The sequence below is a fragment of the Oncorhynchus mykiss genome, chromosome 19, assembly GCF_057628025.1.
Source record: "Oncorhynchus mykiss isolate SJ-2025 chromosome 19, ASM5762802v1, whole genome shotgun sequence".
NCBI lineage: Eukaryota > Metazoa > Chordata > Actinopteri > Salmoniformes > Salmonidae > Oncorhynchus > Oncorhynchus mykiss.
This window is the reverse complement of record NC_143040.1, coordinates 15,608,800-15,626,709: the sequence shown is the minus strand read 5'-3', so window position 1 is coordinate 15,626,709 and position 17,910 is coordinate 15,608,800. Positions and strand designations below refer to the sequence as shown.

The window sequence follows — 17,910 nt, the reverse complement described above, 5'->3', positions numbered from 1 at the left end:
CATCGGTATAACACTCTACATAGCCATAATATGACATTTGAAATGTCTATATTCCTCTGAAACTTTTGTTAGTATAGTGTTTATTTTTTATTCATTATTTCACTTTTGTTTGTTATCTATTTCACTTGCTTTGGCAATATGTTTCCCATGCCAATAAAGCCCTTTGAGAGAGAGAGAGAGTGAGAGAGGGAGAGAGAGGGCATTATCACAGTAGGTTATTGTTACACCCCTTTCTCACAGATCCAGAAATGTTATTTGTGACAATTGTCATCATTCCATGTCTGTACGGGGTAATCTTGTCTATAGTATATCTCAACTACTCTACTCTTTTGGGTCTCTATCTCTTTATTTATTTTCGGTTGCTTCCACCAGCCAAACTATATACCATCTCTCTCTCATCTATTCCTCTCTGCTGTTTATGATCACCATGGAGCTGTTGCTTGAGGTAAGATTTTACACACACACACACACACACACACACACACACACACACACACACACACACACACACACACACACACACACACACACACACACACACACCCACCCACACACACACACACACACACACACACACACACACACACACACACACACACACACACACACACACACACACACACACACACACACACACACACACACACACACACACAAACACACTTAACTAGGCAAACACTAAAATCATATAATTGTGTGACCTGTAGTTTGAAACACACAAAAAAGACCGTCGACCATGTCCATAGAGGTCTAGGATCAACTTCCCCTCCCCCAATCCTAACCTTAATCATTTAGTGGAGGAAAAACTGACCCAAGATCAGCGTCGAGGGCAAACATCACCTGACTCCATATTTTATTTTATCCTGTTACACAAAGGAGACAGACCAGTTAGAGGCCTGTTACAACACCACTGGCCTGACACAAGACAGAGACCAGCCAGTTCAATTTGCACTAGCACTAGACAGCTGATTCTAATCATCAAAGCTTGATGATGAGTTGGTTATTTGAATCAGCTGTGTAGTGTAGGGTAAAACCCAAAATGTTCACTAAGGGGGGCCCCAGGACCGAGTTTAGGAAACTCTGCTTTAAGGCAACATGGCTATAGTCAATAAACATTGTTGAAAATGTGTGAGTCCATCTATACCAAGCCGGATATGACCAATAAGGTTTGACAGAGGTGAGATGGAAGAGAGGATTGTGGATATCTACATCAGTGCAGAGACCCTGAGAGAAGGTGAGACCAGCACCTCAACACATCTGCAGAATGACCAGCTACATAACAGTTACAACACCCTTACTGAGGAACGAGACCAACTACAGACCAGTTACAACAACCTAACTGAAGAGAGAGACCAGCTACATAACAGTTACAACACCCTTACTGGGGAACGAGACCAACTACAGACCAGTTACAACAACCTAACTGAAGAGAGAGACCAGCTACATAACAGTTACAACACCCTTACTGAGGAACGAGACCAACTACAGACCAGTTACAACAACCTAACTGAAGAGAGAGACCAGCTACATAACAGTTACAACACCCTTACTGAGGAACGAGACCAACTACAGACCAGTTACAACAACCTAACTGAAGAGAGAGACCAGCTACATGACAGTTACAACACCCTTACTGAGGAACGAGACCAACTACAGACCAGTTACAACAACCTAACTGAAGAGAGAGGCCAGCTACATAACAAATACAACACACTTACTGAGGAACGAGACCAACTACAGACCAGTTACAACAACCTAACTGAAGAGAGAGACCAGCTACATGACAGTTACAACACCCTTACTGAGGAACGAGACCAACTACAGACCAGTTACAACAATTTAACTGAAAAGAGAGACAAGCTACAAACCAGTTACAACACCCTGACTAAAGAGAGAGACCAGCTACAGAGGAAGATAGATGATTTTGAAGGTAGGTATTACATCTTGACCAAGACTAAAAACTGGAGACAACAGAGCCTTGAGGCCTCATGTATCAATACTACCTCTACTTAACCCATCAGAGTCTAAGCTCTATTTCATCCATAGTTTTCCACCATTTCAGTCCCCTTCACCGTAGAAATGGCCTGCAGAACCGAAGGAACCTTTACAGTCCAAGCCACCAACGATCGCAGATTCACTTCTTCCTTCTCTGCCAACATCTCCATGGTAACTGGGGGCGGTGAGCCTCATGGCGCCCGCTAGCACCCCGTCAGGAACGGATGTAACCCTGTCCGTTGTCAGCAAAGTAAGGGTCTTGTTTCAAAACTCTAAAATGGCCTCCTTTTCTCATATCCTCTCTCCCTCACAGCCACTGATTGAAAAATAATTGGTTGCTGTAAGCTACCAGTTGTTATCAGCTACGTCAGTTATCTGACTAAGCTCTCTCGCACTATCTATACCCTCTCCCTCTTCCTCCCCTTCTTAACTTCCTTCCTCCCTCCAGGTGACAGATTTTACCACTCTCCAGTGCAGGCTACCAGGCGTCTCCTCCAAAGGGCCAGGATTCTGGTCTAGAAGCACGGTTTTGAATGCTCCTACAGTTTTGTTTCGGTACTGCAGTTTATCAGATACTCGACCCAGAAATAGATTTTCCGTACACAGCCACATAGGAAAGTCAGATTAGAAAATTCCTAATAAGACACTTTAGTCAGAACCTTTGTGCACAAAACAATTCATTGTAATCTCAAATAGTTGTCGCTGAGGCCGATTTTTGTACTTTTTATAGTCACTCAATGACTGCCATGTTTTTGGATGACGTAATGATCTCGTTGCTGCTCAAATCAAATCAAATTGTATTGGTCACATACACATATTCACCAGATGTCAAATGATGTGCAGTGTGCCCCCGATAAATGCGTTGGGCAGACCGTACCACCCTCTGGAGAGCCTCGCTCTGCTCCCTGTACCCACTGAGTGCTAGTGAGCATGTGATGTTGGGCAGACCGTACCACCCTCTGGAGAGCCTCGCTCTGCTCCCTGTACCCACTGAGTGCTAGTGAGCATGTGATGTTGGGCAGACCGTACCACCCTCTGGAGAGCCTCGCTCTGCTCCCTGTACCCACTGAGTGCTAGTGAGCATGTGATGTTGGGCAGACCGTACAGCCCTCTGGAGAGCCTCGCTCTGCTCCCTGTACCCACTGAGTGCTAGTGAGCATGTGATGTTGGGCAGACCGTACAGCCCTCTGGAGAGCCTCGCTCTGCTCCCTGTATCCACTGAGCGCTAGTGAGCATGTGATGTTGGGCTGTGTAAACCGAATGCAACCCGGATACAGACGTCCATGAATCTGCGTATGTGAACGTGAATACCTTGAAAACAACAACATCTTGGACACAGTCTCCAGTTCTTATTATACCTCAATGGTCTCCCCTGACTGCCCGTTAACATGCAGCTCCTAAAACTGTTGTTATTATACCCTAGTGGTCTCCTCTGACTGTCTGTTAGCATGCAGCTCCTCACCTGCTGTTCAAAGTAGGTAGAGCTGGTGGTAGTGGACAGGTCAGGCAGCGTGGGTGTGTGTCTGGGCTTAGTGAAGAACTCTGTGGGGGTGGTTGTGAGCTCTACAGCCCAAAGCCTTGGTTTCTCAAAAGCATTTTTTGTCTAAGTCCATCGTTTCAACAATAGGATCCTATTGTTCTCAGATGAATCCCTTACCCTTAATATTATTTTGGGTAACCGGGCCCAGGTCACTGTCACCAACACTACAGCTGTACCTGTAGTTAGTACTACATCCACCCAGGTCACTGTCACCAACACAACAGCTGTACCTGTAGTTAGTACTACATCCACCCAGGTCTCTGTTCCCAACACTACAGCTGTACCTGTAGTTAGTACTACATCCACCCAGGTCTCTGTCACCAACACTACAGTTGTACCTGTAGTTAGTACTACATCCACCCAGGTCTCTGTCACCAACACTACAGCTGTACCTGTAGTTAGTACTACATCCACCCAGGTCTCTGTCACCAACACTACAGCTGTACCTGTAGTTAGTACTACATCCACCCAGGTCTCTGTCACCAACACTACAGCTGTACCTGTAGTTAGTACTACATCCACCCAGGTCTCTGTCACCAACACTACAGCTGTACCTGTAGTTAGTACTACATCCACCCAGGTCTCTGTCACCAACACTACAGCTGTACCTGTAGTTAGTACTACATCCACCCAGGTCTCTGTCACCAACACTACAGTTGTACCTGTAGTTAGTACTACGTCCACCAGAGGGCCACCTTTGACTCCCTGTATCTAAGGGTCTGTGTGATGCTTTCTCTCCTCCTGTGGAATAGAGTAGAGCTGTAGAGTTGTATAATAGTTCATGTAGGTATGTATGTATGTAATATGATATAGAGTCATATAATGTATCATATTATCAAACTAAGGCTGGTGGAGTCATATCATGTATTATATTATCAAAATAAGGCTGGTGGAGTCCTATCATGTAGTATATTATTCAACTAAGACTGGTGTAAGTCATATCATGTAGTATATTATCAAACTAAGGCTGGTGGGAGTCACGTGGTGGCCAGTGTTTCTAATCCACTGTGGTTGACTGATAAAGAGTTTCACTATCATACAGTATGTGAAGGTATGTTTATAATCGTTAAGGACTGGAGAGTCTTTCAGAAGAAAAATAAACTGTGTGGAGCTAAACAGACAAATACCTAGAGGAAACCCTGGTTCAGTCTGCTTTCCACCAGACCCTGGGAGATTAATAAACCTTTCAACAGGACAATAACCTAAAACAGAAGACCAAATATACACTGGAGTTGCTTTCCAAGAAGACAGTCAATGTTCCTGAGTGGCCAAGTTACAGTTTTGACTTAAATCTACTTGAAAATCTATGGCAAGACCTGAAAATGGTTGTCTAGCAATGATCAACAACCAATTTGACAAACTTCAAGAATTTTGAAAATAATAATAATCCAGGTGTGGAAATCTCCTAGAGATTTACCAGGAAATACTCACAGCTGTAATCGCTGCCAAATGTGCTTCTACAAAGTATTGACTTAGGGGTGTGAATACTTATGTAAAATCTATATTATATTTCATTTTCAATACATTTGCAAACATTTCTAAAAATATGGGGTATTTTGTATAAATATAACAATATATTTACTGCATTTTAAATTTAGTCTGTAACACAACAACATTTCTGCTGTAGTCCAACCTGGTCCCACTTTCTGAAGGCACTGTATGTTAAACATGAATGCTCTAATTGTAAGTCTGCTAAATGACTAAAATGGAAATGTAATAGAAATTAATGGTAAATAATGTATTGTGTAACTTTGGAGTCACTTTTATTGTAAATAAGAATAGAATTCTATGATTAAAGATAATCATGAATGAATTGTGAATAATGATGAGTGAGAAAGTTACAGAGGTATAACTATCATACCCCCCCCGCCCCCCCCCCCAAAAAAATGCTAACCTCCCCTATTATTGGTAATGGTGAGAGGTTAGCATGTCTTGGGGGTATGATATAAAATGCTAACCTCCACTATTATTGGTAATGGTGAGAGGTTAGCATGTCTTGGGGGTATGATATAAAATGCTAACCTCCACTATTATTGGTAATGGTGAGAGGCTAGCATGTCTTGGGGGTATGATATAAAATGCTAACCTCCACTATTAATGGTAATGGTGAGAGGTTAGCATGTCTTGGGGGTATGATAATAAATGCTAACCTCCCCTATTAATGGTAATGGTGAGAGGTTAGCATGTCTTGGGGGTATGATCCTCTGTAACTTTCTCACTCAACATTATTTACCATTCATTAAATTAAAGGTGACATTCTGTACAGTCACCACATATGAAACATTTGATCTCCAATCCAAAACGCTGGCGTATAGAGCCAAATGAAAAGTTGTAGCTTCACTGTCCAAATAAATACGTAAGGGAGCGTACGTGAGATAAGAAAAGACAGTATGTCACGTCACACAGCCTTTAATAGTGACAGGTCACAATGGTACAGTAAGGGTGTGGCGTCATTGTAAACATCGTTGATATTAAGCATCTCAATCACATCACGATAAAGGGAAGGAGTTCCCATAGCTTGTTTGGTGACCCGTTACTCTACTCACAGAACCAAGGTCACATCCGTAGCCCAGCATTTTCATGTCTGTATTTATTCAAATGGAATACAACTGGAGAGTAACTTCAAAAGATACTCATAGCATCTCTGAATCTTTATGTGACATTCCTCCCCCAGACCTGATTGGGTGTTAGAAGGCTCCATTACAGCTGCTTCCCTTTGTCACGTTTCCTGTTAGGACCGGCCTGAATCCCAGACCATAAATCTTCCTGAGTTAAAGAGTTACAACGGTCAACAGAATCATCTTAAATGGGATTTTCTTACATTTGCTTGTCTTTATTAATATTGCAGGTCTTCCGGTGTGACCATGCTGAATAAGAGGTTAGACACCACAGTGTATTTTACAACAGGAGGATTTCAAACCAAACCAAATAGAAGGGATGTTATATCCTCTAAATAATCACACTCTCTATCCACCACATCTACATGTGTACTACATTTAGTGTGTATACTTTATACGCTTTATACATTAGGTGAAGTAGTCAAATCAAGGGCAGGTATTTATGACATAAGCTACTGAAAGAATGTTCATGCTAGTGTTGAAGAGCAGCATGATTGAAGTTGGGCTGAATGCTGCACCTGTTGAGGCAGGTCTGAGGGTGTTGGGGCTGGGTCTTGTTCTGCCCATGTTGAGGCTGGGCCTGGTTCTTCCCATGTTGAGGCTGGGCTGGGTGTGTTGATGTTGGGCCCAGTGCTACCCCTGATGTGGCTGGGCTCAGGGTTGTTGATGTTGGGCCAAGTGCTATCCCTTTCGAGGCAGGTGTGTGAGTGTTGAGGCTGGGCTGGGGGTTGTGAGGCTGGGCCTGGTACCACCCCTGTTGAGACAGGTCTGAGTGTTTGGAGGCTGGTCCAGGTTCTGCCCCTGTTTAGTCTGGGGCTGATGCTGGTGGCCCTGTTAGGCCCTGTGTGCTGGGGCCTCCCGCTCTATTGCCCTGTAGGGTGAAAGGAACCGTACACATAAATAGCAACACAAGAATATAGATGGTGAGAGTAAACAGTACCTGAACATATAGAAGAGCATGTAGGCACTCCGGGCTCTGGTCCTCAGCACAGTGGCTTCATTGGACATTGACACCTGGCTGTCGTTACAGCAGAACCAGTTTCCCCTGGCATGCAATATGTCACTAATGTAGTGCCCTGTGGAACAAGGAAGACAGACTAGAGGTCAAGGGTCAGGCTAGGGTGGGTAATAGAGTGTTTCGTAACAGTTAAACAGTTCATTTGGGAGGTATTTTATCTGTTACATGTGTCAAGTTTTGAAATCAGAGATAAACAAATACACATGACATTAAATTAGGCATACCTCTCCATTCTTTTGAATTAAATTGAGCAAACTCTAAACATATTGCAGTGCTTGTTGGGATGACACTTCACTCTGAAGCCTGCAGCCTTGCTAGCTTGGCCCGAAATGGCTGTTGGAGGGTCTAATTATCTCCTAAAACAGGGTTCCACAAATGGCGGCCCACGGGACAAATTTGGCCCAAGGGTGATTTTATTTGGCCCCCTATGTTTTCTGTCCAAATAAAACGTAATTGCTAAAAGACTGTAAAAACACCAGCAAATCAGCTCCAAGTGATTTTCATTTTGGAAATCTGTTTCAAAGTATTCCCACGCACAATAAAGAGATATATGTGGTTGTACACAAATGTAAGCAAGGTTTGAAATGAGTCAAATATTATATCTGTTTGGCCTTCCTACGGCATATTTGCAGTCTACAAATTATTTGTAATTTTGTTCCACACCCCTTCCCATCTGGCTAAGAAAGAAAATGGACCCGAGGCTGAATCTAGTTGATGATCCCTGGCCTTCACCCTCGATAATTTTCACTCCCTCAGCTTTGGGATGCTTGTGTATACGGCAGAGGCACACGTGAACATGCAAATTGAGATCCAAGGAGAAGGGAGTGATTTGGAATTCAGCTGATGTCATATGTATTGTGCATCTGCATGTGTGTGTTTGATGGTATTTACTTACCGGAGTTTGCGGAGCCTCCCAAATGAGAGACTACGCCAGTCAGCTGGTAGTAACCATTCACTGACTGTACTGGCTTCTGCTTCTGTAAGAAAACACATGTGATCATAGGATTCTCATTTCCTCTACAGTCCACCACACTGTCTACAGTCTACTACAGTACTAGTCTACTACAGGTCTACTACATCGTGTACTCCTCATAACTATCTCAGTGTTCTGTCATAACTTATTTTTCACTGGTTTCACTCTCTCTCTATCTCTCTCTCTCTTCTCACCACTGAGGCTGTCAGCAGCACTTTCCCTGGTTCCTGCTCATTTGAATCTGAGGGGTCAAATACACATATAAGGAGCTGTGAAAACGTGGTCACTTGTCTGAAATGCTCTGGACTAAAACAGCTCCCATACATCACTAAAGATGTCTGAGAAGCATTTTAAATTGCAGCTTCCAGATTCTCTGTCAGCAGGACCGTTTTGGGAGTGGGTGGTTTGTGTGGTGTTGGAGCAAGAATATTGTTATGGTGCCATGACCTACCTGAACAGCAGAGGGCGCTGTCTTTGGCCTCTCCAGGTGGGCTGGAGACTTGGCTGGCGAGGGTCTGGGGGATGGACCCCTGGATGCTGGGGGCCTGGTTGGTGAGGGCCTGTGGGCTGGCACTGTGCAGGTGTGGCACCATGTCCCCACAGAGGGTGGAGAGCCTCAGCTCCGAAGGAAACAAAAGAGGAGCCTCCAGCTTCTCCAACCCCCCAGGTCCTCCAAACCTCTTCAGATGCAGAACCAGCACACTGCCCAGAAACAGAGAGGAAGAGAGATGAACAGACAGACAATGAAACCAGTCAACAAAATAACAGATGAGTGAAATTTGTTTGGTGGTGCTCACCTATAAGTCCTACAACCTGCTCAGGAAAGTAACTACTCCTAAAGGCTCAGGACATTAAACACTGCTAGTACTATGAGAGGTTATAAAGGGACAACTCACAGAGGCAGTGTGTGGAACTGCTCCACCTTTGAGGCGTGGAGGCCTTTACAGCCCTCACATGTGAATTCAACCTGTTCACTCTGGTTAGAAACAAAAGCATTACATAATGAATGATACCACTACAATAATAAGATAGCGTATTCTGAGGCAGTGGGCAGCTTGCCCTGGGTGTTAGTCTCTACATGCAGGGCTGAGCCCTAAGTGCTGACTTTGAAAGTGAGTGCTAGGCTGTTCAGCAAGGTGCGCTCAGGGCTGATGTCCAATGAGAGGTGGTTGTAGTCCTCTCTGGTAGACGACTCGCGCCCACAGCTTCAGAAGCAGGACAAAGAGAAGAAAAATGCATCAAGTCTGTTTCTGTTTCAGGTCTCTACAATGTTTCTGTTATGCCATGTGTTTTGTAATATTAATATATACTATATATATATATATATATATATATATATAGAAAGATCATGTTCTCAGTACATACACTACAACCAATGGGATCTCTTACCTGGTACATTTGCGCACCGACACAAGCTGGAACTCCAGCTGGGAAACAGGGCAGGTATAGTTCATCCCGAGTGTCTTCAGAATCATGCCCTCCTCCTTCAGCTGGCACAGCATATTGACAAGTAACTCGTGTGCGTCCTATGATGAGGAAGAGAAAGAAACACACCAAGATAAAAGCAAATTAAAAAGAGAAAATGAACCCTTGCAAGAAGAGCACTCGTACACAAGAGAGTAGTGCCTCAGTTACCTGTTGCGTGTCCCCCAGATACTTCAAATCGTATCCCGACAAGGAGTACTTGACCTTCCACATGAGGTCTGCTTTTGAGGCCTGGTTTGCCACACTGTCAGGTAGGCCTGAACGGTGCACATCAGACAGACACCTGTAGGGGAGACAGAGAGTAAGTTAGCAGCCGAGTGGATGGTGTCAACCTACTGGCTTACGCCTGAAGAGGCAGATGAGTATATACAAATATGTTTTATCTAGTGGCACCCCATCATTAGAAATGTTTCATTCGATTTGATGCAATTTCACCTTTGAGGACGGACAATGAAGCCAAACAACAAAAATGTGTTGTTTATTCTCCTAAGATATTTGGTTTGGATACTGCTCTCAATTCTAGAGCATTTTAAAAATCTACCAAATTTCCCACGGTAAGGTGGAATGTTCAGTCAATGAGCATTATGGGTAATGTAGTCATTCTACACTTTCCAAATTGGCCTACAAAATGCCTACATCATAATCAGTGTGTCATTGTTGTTCCTCTTGGTTATGAAGATACAAAAACAAAAATAAACTGGAAAATAAACCATAAATACAATACACAGCAAAATATGAAGTGGTTAAGGTTAGGAAAAGGGTTAGGATTAGTGAAAGTGCTATCTTAACCTGCTACGACAATCCCTTTCTGTAGAAGTGGCGTGAAAAGAGTGTCCCTTCTTTAATTTATGACCACAATTAATGGGTGTGTGGGGTGAGTGTCTGCTTTTGAGCCTTCCCTTACCTGAGCAGGTTGGAGAAGGGGGAGGAGCTCCAGAGTTGTTCCTGGTGCAGAATTTCCTTTGAGAAGGAAGGCAGGACCAGGAGGCACTGCAGGGTGGCGTTAAGGAAGCAAGTGTTGCCAATGTTAGGCAACCTGTGAAGAAGAAGCAGACATCAGTACACACATAGAGATTAATCATAAACCTTCACATCTCTATAAAGTGATGATAATGGCAGGGGATAAGGGATACATTATATTTAACACAAAGAAGTGGATGTCCTTTAGACCAAGATTGACATATTTCATGGGTTTATAAATATCTAATAAAACGGACATGCTAGATAGTAAGCCTTATCCCCATAGTATATCCGACACTGATCTCTAAACAATAAAGAACGTATATTCAATGCATTTGCAGTGTGTTGTGGTTTACCCAAGAAGTTCCATGTTGACCAGTTCCCCCCGTTCTCCTCTGGCCCCCTGGGTCTCTTCTGACCCTCTGGTGGCTGAGCTGGCACTGGGAAGAGTCATGCTTCTGGTGGCTGAGCTGGCCCTGGGAAGAGTCATGCTTCTGGTGGCTGAGACTGGTCTCTGGGGCATTGGACTAGAGTGTTCCTGGAGAGACAGAGGTCTGGAGGAAGGAGAGAAACAGGTCTAACGCCTCCAACACAGAGAATACTGTACTGTACTATAAACACAGCTGAGTACTGCTGTCCATATAAATGCAGTGTACCAAGTAGACCAGGCCAATAGGTTAGTACTCTCTTTATCCACTAGATGTAGACAGAAGAGGCTAAAACTACAGTTTCAGGAAAATAACTTTCTGGGACTGTGTTAATCAAGTGTCTCAGAGTAGGAGTCTGATCTAGGACCAGTTTTGCATTTTAGATCATAGATCAATGAATCAGATTATTATGGACAGAGAGGACCTGATCCTAGATTAGCACTCATACTGTTGATTAACACTGGCCCTGGTCTGGTAGCACTAAACCCAACTCTCCAAAGAGACTCTAGGATGGCACTGTACTTTATGTTTGGATTACCTGACTGTTGTGCCCTCCTGACTGGTGTCTCCATGACGGTCCAGAGGGTTGGTAGGAGAGGGAGAACTAGGGTGGGACACCACTGGAGAGGATTTCACTGGGGAAGGGTTTTTGGCAGGTGACCGGGGTACAGAGGGTTGTTTAGCAGGAGAGCAAGGCCGAGAGGAACATTTAACAGGAGAGGGAGGTGGATGGAGGGAGGAGAGTTGGTCAGAGGGTGAGGGGTCAGAGGTAGCGGAGCCATTCCGTTCAGAACGGTCAGATGGAATTGGAGAGGGGGATGAAGTGCCCCTCTCCTTCTTTCTTGTCTTCTGCTCCACATCAACTGAATTTGCTTTCTGACGTTTTTTCTGTTGACAAGAAAATGTGATAGTGCTAAATACTTTCCCCCCAGATCCCCAGCCAATGGAAGAGGGGGTCATGAGAGTAGGAAGAGGTTGGCCTAAATGGAGAATCATAGGGATCTATCCTAAACCTCAAATAACACAGTATAGACAGGTTACATTGAGTGACATTTGCAATAGCAGAACTTCATGTACATTTCATGTACACTTTTTACGTATTCGTCAATCAGAATGTAATTTTACTTTTATTCTTCCCACTAGGTTTAAGAGAAACATACTACTCCAGAATTATAGTAGTTGTTCATTGATTAAATGACCTGATTTCATACCTTTTTGCACCAGCAGAAACAAGCCATGTCGATAACCAATGAAGACTGATACATTTCCACATTAACCCATTGTTCAAATTGGCTTTAAGACCATTGTGATGTCATCGGTCATGTATGACACCACCACCTGGCAACCCAATCTATAACATTTTAAAATATATTGTTCAATGAACAAATATGTTTTATTGAAGAGCAAAGTTATGCAGTATACATACAATAATGTAGATAATATGCTCCATTGTATTCTTGTTTCTTTTAACATTCATTTTTTGTATGTTGTTTCATTAAACGTAGGACCACAATAAAGGCATTTTAAGTGCCTTCATCTTCATCTTCATAGTTTTTTGATAGCTTCCATGTTGTTTTTGGTTTGGTTATCGGTTTATTTAAATGCTAAATGCTTTTTCTCTTATTCACCAGCAGATGGACAAAGTGTTGGTTAAAAGAATGTGAACAGGTGGTAGAGATTTAGCCTAAACCTCAAACAACAATCCAGATTGGTTAGGGACAGTTTTCCGTATTCAATCTTGCCCTGAGGGCAGCTCTGTCTCAAGGACATAATGAATGTGATTGGTTCAATTAAAGCTCAATGGTCAGTGGGCAGAGCTTACAGTGCCCAGTGTGTGTTAAATACACTTGCTAGGTGATAAATTGGTGTTGAATGGAAGGAGTAACACAAGGTTGCTGGCATGAATTTTGTTTTCTAACCTCACTCCAACCCCTAAACAATTCTTCTTACCTAAACTTACCCCAACCCTAGCTAGAGTCCCAGGTCTGTTTAGTGCTGTCTTGACAACTCCTACTAGCTATAGTCCCAGGTCTGTTTAGTGCTGTCTTGACAACTCCTACTAGCTAGAGTCCCAGGTCTGTTTAGTGCTGTCTTGACAACTCCTACTAGCTAAAACCACAGGTCTGTTTAGTGCTGTCTTGACAACTCCTACTAGCTAGAGTCCCAGGTCTGTTTAGTGCTGTCTTGACAACTCCTACTAGCTAGAGTCCCAGGTCTGTTTAGTGCTGTCTTGCCAACTCCTACTAGCTAGAGTCCCAGGTCTGTTTAGTGCTGTCTTGCCAACTCCTACTAGCTAAAACCACAGGTCTGTTTAGTGCTGTCTTGCCAACTCCTACTAGCTAGAGTCCTAGGTCTGTTTAGTGCTGTCTTGCCAACTCCTACTAGCTATAGTCCCAGGTCTGTTTAGTGCTGTCTTGCCAACTCCTACTAGCTAGAGTCCCAGGTCTGTTTAGTGCTGTCTTGCCAACTCCTACTAGCTAGAGTCCCAGGTCTGTTTAGTGCTGTCTTGCCAACTCCTACTAGCTAGGGTCCCAGGTCTGTTTAGTGCTGTCTTGACAACTCCTACTAGCTAGAGTCCCAGGTCTGTTTAGTGCTGTCTTGCCAACTCCTACTAGCTAAAATCCCAGGTCTGTTTAGTGCTGTCTTGTCAACTCCTACTAGCTAGAGTCCCAGGTCTGTTTAGTGCTGTCTTGCCAACTCAAACTAGCTAGAGTCCCAGGTCTGTTTAGTGCTGTCTTGCCAACTCCTACTAGCTAGAGTCCCAGGTCTGTTTAGTGCTGTCTTGCCAACTCCTACTAGCTAGAGTCCCAGGTCTGTTTAGTGCTGTCTTGCCAACTCCTACTAGCTAGAGTCCCAGGTCTGTTTAGTGCTGTCTTGACAACTCCTACTAGCTAAAATCCCAGGTCTGTTTAGTGCTGTCTTGTCAACTCCTACTAGCTAGAGTCCCAGGTCTGTTTAGTGCTGTCTTGCCAACTCCTACTAGCTAGAGTCCCAGGTCTGTTTAGTGCTGTCTTGCCAACTCCTACTAGCTAGAGTCCCAGGTCTGTTTAGTGCTGTCTTGCCAACTCCTACTAGCTAGAGTCCCAGGTCTGTTTAGTGCTGTCTTGCCAACTCTTACTAGCTAGAGTCCCAGGTCTGTTTAGTGCTGTCTTGACAACTCCTACTAGCTAGAGTCCCAGGTCTGTTTAGTGCTGTCTTGCCAACTCCTACTAGCTAGAGTCCCAGGTCTGTTTAGTGCTGTCTTGCCAACTCCTACTAGCTAAAATCCCAGGTCTGTTTAGTGCTGTCTTGTCAACTCCTACTAGCTAGAGTCCCAGGTCTGTTTAGTGCTGTCTTGCCAACTCCTACTAGCTAAAATCCCAGGTCTGTTTAGTGGATGTGTGTCTGGTGTATGTATTTGTATTGATCATGGATCCCCATTAGTTCCTGCCAAGACAGCAGATACTCCTCCTGGGGTTTATTATGGATCCCCATTAGTTCCTGCCAAGACAGCAGATACTCCTCCTGGGGTTTATTATGGATCCCCATTAGTTCCTGTCAAGGCAGCAGCTACTCTTCCTGGGGTTTATTATGGATCCCCATTAGTTCCTGCCAAGACAGCAGATACTCCTCCTGGGGTTTATTATGGATCCCCATTTGTTCCTGCCAAGACAGCAGATACTCCTCCTGGGGTTTATTATGGATCCCCATTAGTTCCTGTCAAGGCAGCAGCTACTCCTCCTGGGGTTTATTATGGATCCCCATTAGTTCCTGTCAAGGCAGCAGCTACTCTTCCTGGGGTTTATTATGGATCCCCATTAGTTCCTGCCAAGACAGCAGATACTCCTCCTGGGGTTTATTATGGATCCCCATTAGTTCCTGCCAAGACAGCAGATACTCCTCCTGGGGTTTATTATGGATCCCCATTAGTTCCTGTCAAGGCAGCAGCTACTCTTCCTGGGGTTTATTATGGATCCCCATTAGTTCCTGCCAAGACAGCAGATACTCCTCCTGGGGTTTATTATGGATCCCCATTTGTTCCTGCCAAGACAGCAGATACTCCTCCTGGGGTTTATTATGGATCCCCATTAGTTCCTGTCAAGGCAGCAGCTACTCCTCCTGGGGTTTATTATGGATCCCCATTAGTTCCTGTCAAGGCAGCAGCTACTCTTCCTGGGTTTCATTATGGATCCCCATTAGTTCCTGTCAAGGCAGCAGCTACTCTTCCTGGGTTTCATTATGGATTCCCATTAGTTACTGCCAAGGTATCGGCCACTCCTCCTGGAGTATATTATGGATCCCCATGAATTAGTTCCTGCCAAGGCAGCAGCTACTATTCCTGGGTTTCATTATGGATCCCCATTAGTTCCTGCCAAGGTATCGGCTACTCCTCCTGGAGTTTATTATGGATCCCCATTAATTAGTTCCTGCCAAGGCAGCAGCTACTCTTCCTGGGGTTTATTATGGATCCCCATTAATTAGTTCCTGTCAAGACAGCAGATACACTTCCGGGTTCCAGCAAAATGAAGACAGTTATACAATTTTAAAAACATTACAATACATTCCCAACAAGTTTCACAACACATTAAGTGTGTTCCCTCAGGCCCCTACTCCACTACCACATATCTACAACACAAAATCCATGTGTACGTGTGTTTATAGTGGCTATGTTATTGTGTGTGTTTCTGCATGTGTCTGTGTCTATGTTTGTGTTGCTTCACAGTAAGTAGGTGGAACTTCCCCCAGTAGACCAGGAAGTTACTCAGGAATCAGATAACAAGGTGAAAAGACGAAGAAAGTGTCCCAACTATAACCAGCCAGGACATGTTACTGTATAACCAGCCAGGACATGTTACTGTATAACCAGCCAGGACATGTTACTGTATAACCAGACAGGACATGTTACTGTATAACCAGACAGGACATGTCACTGTATAACCAGCCAGGACATGTTACTGTATAACCAGCCAGGACATGTTACTCTATAACCAGCCAGGACATGTTACTGTATAACCAGCCAGGACATGTTACTGTATAACCAGCCATGATATGTTTCTGTTTCACAAATCCCCACCTTCAACAGGTTTAAAAGCAGTCATCTTCAGACTCAGACACTCTGTACTGAGGGCCTCCTCTGGGTGAACGTTTAGTTTTTTACCACAACACTACACAGCTGATTCAAATCATCAAAGCTAGATGATGAGTTGGTTATTTGAATCAGCTGTGCAGTGTAGGGCAAAACACATTAAGTTCACCAAGAAGGGTTTGGAAAACCCTGCTTTAAGGCACTGTATCCATAGTCAGAAAACAGAGTTTAAAATGTGTGAGTCCATCTATACCAAGACAGATATGACCAATAAGGTTTGACAGAGTTGAGATGGAGGAAAGGATTGTGGATATCTACGTCAGTACAGACACCCTGGAGGAACAGTGAGACCAGCACTACGACACATCTGCAGAAAGGCCAGCTAGAGACCAGTTACAACAACCTGACTGAAGAGAGAGACAAGATACAGACCAGTTGCAACAACTTAACTGAAGAGAGAGACAAGATACAGACCAGTGACAACAACCTAACTGAAGAGAGAGACAAGATACAGACCAGTTACAACAACCTAACTGAAGAGAGAGACATGTTACAGCTGTACCTGTAGTTAGTTCTACATCCACCCAGGTCTCTGTCACCAACACAACAGCTGTACCTGTAGTTAGAACTACATCCACCCAGGTCTCTGTCACCAACACTACAGCTGTACCTGTAGTTAGTACTACATCCACCCAGGTCTCTGTCACCAACACTACAGCTGTACCTGTAGTTAGTACTACATCCACCCAGGTCTCTGTCACCAACACTACAGCTGTACCTGTAGTTAGTACTACATCCACCCAGGTCTCTGTCACCAACACTACAGCTGTACCTGTAGTTAGTACTACATCCACCCAGGTCTCTGTCACCAACACTACAGCTGTATCTGTAGTTAGTACTACATCCACCCAGGTCTCTGTCACCAACACTACAGTTATACCTGTAGTTAGTACTACATCCACCCAGGTCTCTATCACCAACACTACAGCTGTACCTGTAGTTAGTACTACATCCACTCAGGTCTCTGTCACCAACACTACAGCTGTACCTGTAGTTAGTACTACATCCACCCAGGTCTCTGTCACCAACACTACAGCTGTACCTGTAGTTAGTACTACATCCACCCAGGTCTCTGTTACCAACACTACAGTTGTACCTGTAGTTAGTACTATATCCACCCAGGTCTCTGTCACCAACACTACAGTTGTACCTGTAGTTAGTACTACATCCACCCAGGTCTCTGTCACCAACACTACAGCTGTACCTGTAGTTAGTACTACATCCACTCAGGTCTCTGTCACCAACACCACAGCTGTACCTGTAGTTAGTACTACGTCCACCCAGGTCTCTGTCACCAACACTACAGCTGTACCTGTAGTTAGTACTACATCCACCCAGGTCTCTGTCACCAACACTACAGTTGTACCTGTAGTTAGTACTACATCCACCCAAGTCTCTGTCACCAACACTACAGCTGTACCTGTAGTTAGTACTACATCCACCCAGGTCTCTGTCACCAACACTACAGCTGTACCTGTAGTTAGTACTACGTCCACCAGAGGGCCACCTTTGACTCTCTCCCTGTATCTAAGGATCTGTGTGATGCTTTCTCTCCTCCTGTGGAATAGAGTAGAGCTATAGAGTTGTATAATAGTTCATGTAGGTAGATGTCATGTGGAACAGTGGAATCAGTGCAGAGAGAGTTGTGTCATTAGATGTAACCAGTATGTATATGTGGGCCAATAGGACCACCATTGTTCCTGTTCCCAAGAAAGCTAAGGTAACTTCCGTCATCATGAAGTGCTTTGAGAGACTAGTCAAGGACCAT

General features: G+C 44.2%; 1 protein-coding gene across 2 annotated transcripts in view; it reads right to left on the bottom strand.

Moving 5' to 3' along the window:
- Positions 1-5,928: 5,928 nt before the first annotated feature.
- Positions 5,929-17,910, bottom strand: part of LOC118936746 (ubiquitin carboxyl-terminal hydrolase 37-like) — a 58,258-nt gene continuing 46,276 nt past the window's right edge. Inside the window, exons 2-12 of one of the 2 annotated variants that reach the window (XR_016488791.1) lie at positions 11,556-11,905; positions 10,946-11,143; positions 10,534-10,665; positions 9,780-9,912; positions 9,534-9,670; positions 9,250-9,349; positions 9,041-9,120; positions 8,596-8,846; positions 8,067-8,148; positions 7,094-7,229; positions 5,929-7,024 (exon numbers count right to left, since the gene is read on the bottom strand). Coding sequence is in view for 1 of the 2 variants with exons in the window: in XM_090210226.1 (XP_090066352.1) it covers positions 7,217-7,229; positions 8,067-8,148; positions 8,596-8,846; positions 9,041-9,120; positions 9,250-9,349; positions 9,534-9,670; positions 9,780-9,912; positions 10,534-10,665; positions 10,946-11,112 (1,095 nt within the window). In the remaining variant the exon portion in view is untranslated. Of the gene's footprint in view, positions 7,230-8,066; positions 8,149-8,595; positions 8,847-9,040; positions 9,121-9,249; positions 9,350-9,533; positions 9,671-9,779; positions 9,913-10,533; positions 10,666-10,945; positions 11,144-11,555; positions 11,906-17,910 lie in introns of both variants that reach the window. The other variant, XM_090210226.1, reaches the window with a different exon arrangement.